Source organism: Oryzias melastigma, linkage group LG6 (assembly GCF_002922805.2).
Source record: "Oryzias melastigma strain HK-1 linkage group LG6, ASM292280v2, whole genome shotgun sequence".
NCBI classification, from domain to species: Eukaryota; Metazoa; Chordata; class Actinopteri; order Beloniformes; family Adrianichthyidae; genus Oryzias; species Oryzias melastigma.
Genome location: NC_050517.1, coordinates 3,838,152 through 3,850,183, shown reverse-complemented (window position 1 = coordinate 3,850,183; position 12,032 = coordinate 3,838,152). Strand labels below are relative to the sequence as shown.

Sequence of the window (12,032 nt, the reverse complement as noted above, 5' to 3'; positions counted from 1 at the left end):
TGGGATACCAGAGGGGTCATTTACTGTTTGGCACAACACTTGGGTACGAGTGACAGCATGTGTGTGTGTGGGTGTGTTTCTACACCAGTGTTATGATATGAACGGCCGGCAGGAATGAAATTAGTGGGTGATGAGTGATATTTATTCTATTGCCCCTCTCCTCCCTCCATATCTCTCTTTTCATACTTTCCTCACCCTTTTATCTCCTCCCCCTCCCTTTCCCTCCCCCCTCCCCAGACAGCAGAGAGGAAGCGGTCCTAGGCAGTATCCCTCTGCCCAGCTATGTCATTTCACCCGTGGGACCCGAGGATCACATCAGCCGCAAGTATGCGTTCAAGGTACGTGGGTTTGTCTTTGCTCTGGACGCTCCGTGATGTGTCGATTATCAGCTGCTTTCATTGCTCTGATTCTGTTTGGAGACCAAAATATTAAAAGTAAATGTTAGAACAAAGAAAAACAAATCCTAAAGAAAGGCATATTTCTGATGTTCTCACATCTCTGACTGGTTAAATGTGTCGTGTTTACTACATTTTAACTTGCCAGAGGTGGATAATGGGTTTTAGTCCCACAGGAGCCACTTGAGATAAAACGTACACACTTCATGCTATTTAAAGCAGAACCGTTTCCACTGAGTGGTTTGCATCATTACTGACAGTGAGGCTCATATGATATAAATAAGTGTTTCTTTTCTTTTACTGGGAAAAACATAGAGCTGGGTATTGATAATAGTTTACAGAAACAATTGATTCAATTAACAAGAGCCCAGATCGATTCAATTCAGATTGTTTTCAATTCTTTTGATCCTCTCGTTTCAGTTCAATTTTGACTTTTCACATCTTTACACATTTGTTTAGAAATACATTAATAATATATTTATATTAATCTGATCCAGTTCACATACTGTAAATGTATCAGTGAAATAATGAGATTGTTAATATCATCCAGTGTTACATGGATTCTCTAAAGGAGAAGTTCTAACTAAAATGTTCAGATCATTAACATGTAAACATTGTTCTGCTTCTCCTGGAGGACGTTTCAGTTTGACCACTAGGTGGCGATCGTGCTACAGCATTACACATTATTCCAGAAGAAGAAGAAAGTATGAGCAAATTGTGTTTTAGACCATGAATGATTACTTTCTTGTAAAATTAATACCTGCGAGTTTATAAAGATGTTCATTTAGTCAGTAATGTATTTTTACGTTGACCAAGCGTTAGCATTAGCAGCTCTATGGAAAATCCCATTAAACGTTAGCATCGAGCTAGCGGATTTAAGCTTTATGTGCTATTTCTATTTTTATGAATCGATTTTTGATCTTTTAAGCTTAAATCGATTCAAATCGATTAATGGAGTTTATCAACCCAGCCCTAGAGAAACCTGCAGGTTTGGTAACATGTTAACTAATCTTTCCAAATGATTTATTGATGAAGTTCATATTTGTTCACTTAAGCTGTTTGTCATCTGACTGGACCCTTCCAGGGTTTCAAAATAAAAAAAAAAAAGAAGCAAGTTTCAGGTGACATTTTAAAGTCAGCATTCAGGCATTTGAACTTGTTTGGTACTAAACTCAATTAAATATTAGAGAAACTTGAAGGAATTTGAAGAATGTTGTGTGATTGAGAGGTAAAGGAGGAGATTAAAGTCCTAATATTTTCCTTCTGTGAAGCGCTCCTCATTGTAGCACTCACCACCTGCTGCATTACAGTCTATTACTGGTGCTGGTCTGTCAGTGACTGTATAGAGACAAACAAACCGCACTGGAATAGCATGAAGCTCCTCCACTTCATGAAGCAGAACTTCTATGTAAAGTCCAGCACATGCAGGTTTTGAACCTTTTAAGTGTGGAAGTCAGCCTGTGCACAGTACATTAGTAAACCAGTCACAGGAAGCTCTGCTTCATGCTTAAGGGAAAATTAAGGTTCATTTAAGGTTCATTTCCTGCAACACAGTTCCCTGAAAATTCTCAGCTTACAACTTATTTTCTTATGGAACTAATTCAAAGTTTAGAAATATTACATTCAGTCTTTCCAAATGAATCATAAAAGATCTCTATCAATTCTTTAACACAACAGAAATGTAGGCATAAAGTGACGATAAAGTCCTTTTTTATGTTTGTAATCTCAACGTCAATCGTTTTAGTCCTGTGAAGTTCTTAGTTGTTTCCTGTAGAGTAAAAAGGTCTGCAGGAGTCCAGCAGGGATGAGTGACGGGACATTTCAGCTCTCTTCCTGTTAGCAGCCCTCAGCTTTGCTCAGATGTTTGTCTTTATTGACTACATTTACAGGATGGGCGTGTCTGAGCGGACACAACATGAGTATTAAGAAGTTCATAAACTATGAAATTTAAAACAGTTTTTTTATGTTTTTGGGACAAACTTTAGAATTTATAGAAATATTTTGCTAGAAAATATCATGAACTGTTCTTGATTTCTTTGGGGGAAAAGGAATAGTTTTCTTCCATTCTCTTGATTTCTTTCTGTATCTGCAGTAGGACAATCGTGCTCTTCACCTCACCTCAAACTGTTCTGATGTGTTGACTGATCTCTATGTTTGCCCAAATTTAGCGGTTGCACAACTTTCTCTCATGAGTACCAAACCACTTAAACAAAACACAGAAACTCTATCCCACGTTTGATGTTTACACATTTAAATAAAAACTTATGTTGGAATGTGCAGCCTCTGAAATGGACAGTAACCCATGCAAAGAAGAATCACATGTCAAGTGTTGCTCGTTGACTGTATATGAGAACTGGACTGATGCAGTGTGACGTCATCCATAGAAACAGCTTGACTTCCAGCTCCAACCAATTGAAGTCAATTCAGTCACCAATTTTTTGCAAAACTGGAGCCGCCATGTTGGAGCCAGACGTCGTCAGTGAGCTGCGATTGATCCAAATCAGTTTGAGTCGTCGTTTCCATAGCAACCACTCCCACCAACCAGGAGTGAGCTTGTTGAAAGTCCACTCACACTTAGATTGTGTCCGAATTCCCCCTAATCACTATATAGTGCGCTCGCCATTTTCTAGTGCTGTCCGAATCTACTAATTGCAGATTGAGTTCACTCGAAATTTCCCACAAGTCATTGCGGATATTGACCACAATGCATTGCGGTCGAACAATTTCAAACAAAAAAACGTGTTTAAATACAACATTTGAATAAACCATCCACATTTTCACCATCAGAACACAGTGGAGTCATAAATAAACATCATGAAATGTTCGTATAGATTAGATTTTCACTTTGTGAAATCGACGTCATATCGAGTTTTTTGAAAAACGAAAGAAAGTAGTGAGTGTCTGAATTACCTTTAAAATCCAGCGCACTAGATAGTCCTGCACGATGGAGTTCTATGGTAGTTAAAGGTTAGGGAGGGAATTCGGACACAACCTAAATCCATCAGTCAGTCTTTCTGACGTTTGACCTCAGACCACATGCTTTCATTGAGGCATCTGATTGGCCAGTTTGTAAAACGTGTAACTTGACTTCATAGTATTTAAAAAGAGGATTCTCAAGAAAGTCAATTTCTGATCAATAGTATGAATGAAAAACAGCTGTTTATTTCTCTATTGAAATCTATGGGAATTCAGCCTCTTGGAACCAGATGGTACTTCCTGCTTACAAAGCCAGGGGGGAGGAGTCACTCAGTCCAGTTCTCTTATGCAGTCAATGCTGATGCTTGACAAAGTTGTCATGCTTTTTAATCCTTGATATTTTTTTTTCATGGAACAGCTTTAATAATCTAAATGCTCTGCTTTTGTCTCCGAACGTTCAATTCTGACATTGTTGCAGTGATAATGGAGTGTAACCCCAAATATAACAAATACTTTATGACACCACTGGCTGCTTAGTGTTGTCACAATTAGGGATGTCCCGATCAGGTGTTTTTGGGCCCAATCTGATTCCGAGTCATTTGATTTCGAGTATCTGCCGAGACCGAGTCCTGATCCGACACATTTGATGAACAGATTTAGGTTTTCCCTATTTTTCATTTCATTAGCATTATTTTATCATTTAACACCTACATTTCTGTGAAGTAGCTTAAACAAACAGGTAAAAATAAGGATTATTGCTTAATATTTTTTAAGATAATGGAATTCTATTTATTTAACTTCTTAAGATCCATTCATGATATGCAAACTTCTAGTGGAGTATTTCTCCAGAATAATAAGCTTGACATAAAAAGTGCTCATCCTAATAAGAATAAATGAAATATCCGATACCGATCAAGACATCAACCATGTGATGGGGCCTGATTTTTTGATCATGTGATCATATCTGGAGTTACAATGAACCATCAACAGAACTGTCAGATTCTGACCCACTTGAACCCAAACCATTTACAGATGTTGCTTTCTGTAAAAAGAATGGTTACAACTTCAAAGTTTTTGTCTCTCAAAGGATTTCAGAATCTCATAATAATAACCGAGCCAACTCCTGTTTGACTAAAAATGAGCTCAAGACATCTTAAAATCCAGATTCCCAAAGAGTCTTCCAGGTTATAACCTGAAACTGATCCGACCATAAATTCCGCGATCACCAGCTTCCCGCCTCTGAACTCCTGCTGTTGTTCCTGCGTCGTGCAGGTTCCAGTTACATTGGTGGTATGTAGGGCACTTCCAAGCACATGTGGCTGTGTTGATCATGATGACATGACACGTCCGAGGGTGACGCTAGGTTCACACTGGACGCGGAAGCACCGCGAAAGGGCGTGGAGCGGAATGCGCACGGCGTCCGCTCTCTCCTGCAATTCACACCAGACGCGCATTTTTCCACGACGGTCAACAGGTGCTTCTGCTAGAGCTTTATTTTTGTTTTTGCCATTATTGGTATAATAACTTAAAAATATGTCCCCATGTTTCCACACTTCTTCAATGTATTTGCTATTGAGACACACAGAGAGAAGTGCGTGTGTTGTGCGTTCATTTTCATCTCTACAGTCTGTTTAGATACAAAAACATGACCACATTTGTCAATCGCGGTGTTTTATTGTGAAAAATTGTAAAAAAATTTTAATTGAAAATGTTCTCAAATCCCCAATTTCCCTGAAAATGCGTGTTTTAAATGTGAAACCCTGAACCTCCCAGCCACTCCTTCCACTATTTACCAAAGCCTCTCCCCTCTCTGGTTCCCATTGGCTGGCTGCCTGACTGGGACCCCCCTCCCTCCCCATGAGTGTGTCTCTCCGCCAGTGAAAGCCCATAAATAGGTACTCACTCTCGTGTGCTTCTTATATAACCTTATATATCCCTCCTGCCTGCTGTTGGTGTGCCCATTTATTCCAATCAAAGCTGAATACACAACGGTGCATTTTTCTGTGGCATTTTTTGCATGACTTGAAAAGAAATAATAATTCTGGCAGATTTTTTTTAAGCTTTTGTCATTTACCTGTTTTTTGTGGTTGCTTTTTTCCTCCATGTTTTGGCATATCCTTGTCTGTCAGTTCTGCTTCGCTAACATGCTTTTGGTTTGTTACATTGGGGAAAGTTTTTTGGGAGCTCTGAAACCTTGGCTGTCCCTTATGGGGTCAAATCAGGATCAGCTTAAAGTCAATGAAAAACATACAAAAAAAAACGTTTGAAAGCTGTTTTAAACTTGAAATACATTTTATATACTTGAAGGATTTATTAAAAATAAAAAAAATGAATTGGAATGTTTGAAAAAATATATTAAAAGCTTGAAAGAAATATAAAAAATTGAAGAGAAGAATAAATACATTTGAAATTTGAATTAAAAAGAAAAGCTCTCAAGCTGTTACCAATTAAAGACAAGTTTATTAGTACTTTCAACTTTGCTTTTTTGTTTTTCACTCTTTGCTGTCAATTCTGTGGATTTAGTTTCAATTCAGATTTTCACGTTTTCACTGCTGAGCTGATCCTGATTTTCCATGGGGGCGGGGCTTCAGGCTCATTGGCCACCTGGACATGTTTCCCCTGATTCCCAAAGAGGTAATGGTGATGTCTGTTTAAGTCGCCACGCTCTGATCAAACTTGAGGAGATCAGTATCTCTGCAGTGCAGTTTTACCTCGCTACTACGGCGGTTCACCTTTGGCGGTCTCGCTGTTTGGTGGATTTTCTTCAGTGCGACTTTGATGTTTATCGTGTCCATGCCATTTTTGGCAGTGTTACATGAATCTTCATCCTGGTTAGAACCTTGTTTTCCTCCTAATGCTAGACTTATTTTTCTATTAAAGTTTGAACAGTGAGAATAAAGCTGAGAGAAAAGTGTGAAAATATTCATGAGAAAAGTGTAGAAAATGTGTAGTGAGTGAGGAGTCCTCTCTGTTACTCCATGGGAAACATGTCCTGGTAGCCAATCAGCTCAAAGCCCCGCCCCCACAAATGAAACCACTTCTCATCTCTTTTTGGAAATGTCTCTTTACCGCCACCTTGTGGAGAGAGTTTTCCCTTTTTGTGTGAAAAACTTCCCTTGAAATCTTTAATTTATTGTAAAAGGATGTTTTATTTGGTTTTTACAAATTCAACAGCTCTCACCAAAAACTATTTCATATTAGTAATCTATTTCTAATACTGGCTACATTTCATATTCACAAATTAATATTTCCATCCAAAAAAACATTTTCAGTCTTCTGTTAATTGAGATTAAAAGCTATCTTGACTCTGTAAAACTCTCTTCAGGTCAGGGGTCACCGACCTTTTTCAAACTAAGGGGTTCTTCATGGGTACTGACTCATACGAAGGAATTCCAGTTTGAAATAACACAGTTGCTCAGCTTGCCTTTGGTTATACGTTATTAATAATAATGATCCTCCTCTATGTGAAGACACTGATTTCTCACCATAATTATCAACAATGACAACAAGCTAGGAAACAGATATTAATATTCAGCACTTAATTATCTCAGTAATTGTTACATTTTCAGACGATCTCATAGATTTCATGGGAAAACTGTCACATTTTCACTATGTTGTACCATGTTTATCAATTATAAAATGTTAAAAAAAATCAACTTACACAGTTTTACACAAATCTTGTCACATTTTGGACTAATGACCAAATCTGCAGCATTTTAACTAAATGAATGATCTTTGAACTGGAGTAGGTCAGAGGTCACCTAAACTTATCTAAAGTTCATGAATCATCAACATGTTTTTAAGGCATTTTAATTTTTAAATCTATGTAAATGCAAGTGTAGTAAAAAAAAAAAATAGTAACAGAATAAAAGTTAATTTTAGACGCAGCTCTCAAGTGAGTTGTGTTATTTTCAGGAGAGACCTGCGGGAACCTTGTGTGGTCCTTGAGGGTGACCTGGTGACCCCTGGCTTAGACCCTAAAGCTATCAAGACTGTAATACTTTAGAGATGTTTGGACTTGTAGATCTATAATTTAATGCTTTATTTATTCTTTTTTTCAATGTGTCTTATTTGATACTTTGTCTGTTTTCATAATCCAGAAGGTATGCTCTTGCTTTTTCTCTTGGCATTAATGTTCATTTAATGTAATGTTTGTGTAAACATTGACAAAAAAAAGGAAAAAAAAAATTAATCAATCAAAGAAAAAAACTAAAAACACTGAAGTGAAACTGTAAACTGAGGACTGAAAGTGAAGATTCAGAAAAGCAAAAAAAAAAAAAAGTTGAACATTCTAAACAGCAGCTGTTACTAATGGATACATTATTTTTCAAATTGTTAATGTTACATTTATAGTTTTCTTATTCAAGTTTTCAATTTTTTTTCTTTAAATGTTCAGTTTTTGTTTTTTTCAAATTTACAATGTCTTGTTTTCAAATAAAAGAATAACCCTTTAATGTGTTTTCTCGTTCACTTTAAACTGATCCTGGTTCGACCCCATAATCCCTCTTCTACTTTTCCAGTAATCAAGACTAAAGGGTTTAAATCTCCTGATGCCTTATTAGATCTTACCATGCAAGCTAACAATCACCTAAATGTTGATTTTGTCTATATTTTACCAGCTGATAATTAAAGAAATGTGAAATCATATTTTTGATAAAGGTTGGATTTTGTTTGCACTCGTATTGTTCTCCTAAAGACAAGATTCCATTCAAGTGTTTTTGAGTTGAAATCTGGCTTCTGCCGCACAGAGAAGCACTTTATCTGGAGCTCTGAGCCGCTGAAGCTTATCTGCAGGAACATAATGTCTCCTTAAATAGCGCCCGCACAAAAAGCGAGCGTGTTTGTCAGGGCGCTGTCTGCGGGCACTGGTCACTCGCCATTATGAGCTTTTGTGAGCACGAGCAGAAAGTGATATTTTCGAGCTGACGGAGAGAGAATGCAGAAAAGGCAGGAAGTGATTCAGAGTGGAACATATAAAGCAAATAAAGAGAGGAAGCGATAGAAGGGACACAAGGACGGAAGAGATAAAAGCTGGGTTCAGTCAAGTAGGGCAGAAAGACATGGTGAGAAAAGAGGCTTTTCTTTCTTTTTTTGCCCCATTAAATATTGAACAGTGCAGGAAACAGATAATCAAAAGATCCTAAAGATGTCATATAAAGCTGGTAACGCTTAAACACAAAATCTATAAAATATTGTAACTTTTCAACCGTTAACACAATAATTCCAGTGTTTTGAGCCCCTTTTCTCCTACAAAATCTAATGGAAATATCATGTTAACGGTTGAAAAGTTATAGTAAATCAAAGAACATAAACTAAAAAAAAAATACAAATTGTTTATTTTTTTCCATATAGAGAGGGGCAGATTATAGATTTATAAAGTTAAACCAAGACCTTTTAAAGTGAAAAGCTGCTGACTAGTTTCCCTGCGAGCTTCCTGCCCTAAAGTGAACGGTCCAAACGGTCATGTGGAGGTTCTATCTGGTCACAGAAAAAAAAGGTCAAGTCTGTTTGGACCACACGTGTCAAAGTCAAGGCCCGGGGGCCGGATCCGGCCCTCCAGATCATTCTATTTTATTGTTATTAATGACCTGATGTTATCTTGTTCTTATGTCTTACTTGTATAATTTTGACTAAATATATTTCAATGGAGGGTAAAATATTGAAAGTTATTTAAGGTTTAAGTTGATTTATTCTGGAATAATATTCCTCTAATTTTATTATTCATAATTATGTTAAAAAGTTACAGTTTTAAAGTTTTAATAAATTGACATTCTACTAGCTTTTTGGACTATTTAGGCATTTACTAAGATTTCTTTAGGCTGTTTTAGCGTTTCGCTAATATTTCAGCTACATGCTAGCTGTTTTGGCTAACCTAAGTTTAGGCTAATTTGGCATTAAGCTAATATTTTTCAGCATTTTCAGCTATCAGCACAAGCTTGTTCCGTGGCTAAATTCAGTTTCCAGCATTCACACTAGCATTATCACAGGTAATACTATATATCTAGTTCATAATTAAAAAGTTACGGTTTTAAAGTTTGAAGAATGTAGTTTTAGAGTGATCAATACATGTTTATCCTGTTCGGCCCGAGACCTATGGAGTCTCTTAGATTTCGGCCGCTTGTGCGATTGAGTTTGACCCCCTTGCTTCGGACAAATCATCCAACTGCTATTTGTTGTGATTTGCACAACAAATTTGTCTGCCCCGCCCCTCTTTTGTCGCGCTACGAAGTTGCTGCTCGTCGCTTGTCAAAAATGTGTTCACACAACAGACACACAATGATGTAGATTTCAAGATCAAAAGTCACCAGAACTATTTACAGCAAGGTTCATTGCTTTTTAACACCTACTCTGATGGAAAGGGTGTTTTCAACATGTTCTTGTGACATTTGTCTGGCGATGGTGGACATTTATAAAGAAAATTAAGTTTAAACTGCATTTCTTTATTGAAATATTTGTGACTCAGGAGCAGATGAAAAAATGTAGCTTGAAAAAGATCATATTTGTGACGTATCAGCAGTCAGCTGAGAGGTCCTAAAATATGTAGCACCATCAGGGTTAGTGACTGAAATGAAAGGTTTCAGTTGGGGAAGTGATTCACCATGTGGTTTGTGTACAGATTAGTCTTCTATCGCTCTGGCTTATTGAGAGTTTACAATAACATGGATAGAACAGCAGGAGTGACCGTCTGTTTTATGCATGAACGTGTTTAGTGTGTACATGAAGCTCTCTTGGTGGGTGTAACGCTTTTTGTGTTGTGCTGCCGACAACAAAAGCCAGGCTGCCGGGGGACAATGTACATTCATTTCTAATCCATGTGAAGGAATGACTGATCGGCTGCCAGAAACTGGATCTGAAGCCGCCGTCCCGCATCCCTTATTCAAAGGAGGAGACGTTTACTGTTTAATTAGTTTTCCTTTACATCAGGGGGTCAAACTCAATCACACAGGGGGCAAAAATCCAAAACATGCCTTAGATCACGGGCCGAACAGGATAAACATTTATTGAACAGTCTAAAACTACATTTTATAGACGATACATCTTTTACATAATTATTAACCAGATATATAGCATTAGCTGCGATTATATAGTGTGAATGCTGTGAGCTGAATTTGTCTGCTGAAGATGCTAGTGCTGATAGATAAAAACGTTGACGTTGATAGCTGAAAATGGTGAAGCTGATAGCCAGCTAAAATATGAGCGAATTAGCCTAAAAAACAAAAGAAAAAAATAGGTTACCCATAATGTAGCTGAAAAAACTTCAAAACAGCCTAAAAAAATGAAAAAAAACCCAAATTAGCCAAAACAGCTATCATGAATCATGAATTCCAAAATAACCTAAACAATCTTAGTAAATTCCAAATTAGTCCAAAAAGCAGAATTACCATTTTTAAAGATTTTAAACCATGTTTTTTAACATAATTATGAATAATAAAAAGGCAGGGATATTATTCCAGAATAAATCAACTTAAACCTTAAATAACTTTCAATATTTTACTCTCCATAAAAATATATTTTGTCAAAATTATACAATAAGCACAAGATAACATCGGCCATTAAAAACAATAAATAAAATGATCTGGAGGGTCAGATAGAATTACCTGGAGGGCCAGATCCGGCCCCCGGGCCTTGACTTGGACACATGAGGTGTTGACCCTTTTTAAACGGACCTCGGCGGCCCGATCCTCGGTCATGGAACTTTGCTTTTGGCATTTACTGTGCCGTTAGTTTTTTTTCAGAAGGGTTCCAACATCCCCACATTTAAAAGGACATCTTTAGTAAAGATGAAATAAAAACGCCTAAAGGCAGTTAAACTTTCTCAGCTTGCTTTCCCCTCGTCGCTAAATCTGCCTCAAAACTCTGATCTTTTAGTGTAAAAAAGTAGAAAAACACACCTGTTGTCTGAAAGAAAGCTTCCATACTCATGTTTGTCTTTTTGTGCAGCTTAGTCTCCAAACAAAAATCAAATCTAATTTTCGCTTCAGCTGGATCCACTGCTGCTGCACCTTGAACTGTGAGTCTGGAGTTTCTGCTGCGTCCGTCCGTCCACCCACACAGACATTGTGCCTCTCCTGTCCTCTCCTGCTGAAGGAAATGTTTGGAACATTAAACTGCATCAAAAACTACTTTTCTAGATCTATTTTTGACAGATTTGATAAAACAGGCATTTTTTTGGAGAAGGCATTCAAAGTCGGAGTCACATCTGCCTCTCCCCATCTGGATTGTTTCTTTCGTTTTGCTCTATCCGTGGTTTGTGAAAGGGTTTCCTAATTCTACAGTCTAACAGTTTTGACAGGTTTTGCGTTTCACATCTTTTCATAAAAAATGAGCGAATGACACGTGACCTGTGCGCTCAGAGCGGGATCTCTGCACGTGTTCTTGGCCCCACGCATGGATTTCCATTCAACAGCCATTCCTTTCTTAAACTCATTGCTGTTGTGAGCTTGAAGATCACAGACTTCCTAAATTGTTTTTTACCTTTGGTCTCAAAAAATGTCCTGATTCTCTGAAGCTTTTAATAGCTTGATAAGTTATACGGTCATCGTTGTTCTACTGCAGCTTCAAAGTCTGTAATAATAATTTAAGAACTTTACTTTGTGTTGATGAAGGGCAGATTCAGCCTCTCACCTCTGATCTTTTAACCCAGTGGTCCCCAACCACCGGGCCGCGGACCGGTACCGGGCCGCAGACCCATTGCCACCGGGCCGCGGAAGAATTTAGGGA

The 12,032-nt window shown here is 37.7% G+C and overlaps 1 protein-coding gene across 9 annotated transcripts in view; it reads left to right on the top strand.

The window, feature by feature from the left end:
• Positions 1-12,032, top strand: part of plekha7a (pleckstrin homology domain containing, family A member 7a) — a 186,547-nt gene that overhangs the window by 139,481 nt on the left and 35,034 nt on the right. For 8 of the 9 annotated variants that reach the window (XM_024281145.2, XM_024281141.2, XM_024281137.2 and 5 more), the window contains one exon: positions 238-338. In XM_024281145.2, coding sequence (XP_024136913.1) covers positions 238-338 — 101 coding nt within the window. Of the gene's footprint in view, positions 1-237; positions 339-3,200; positions 5,207-12,032 lie in introns of those variants that run through there. The other variant, XM_024281147.2, reaches the window with a different exon arrangement.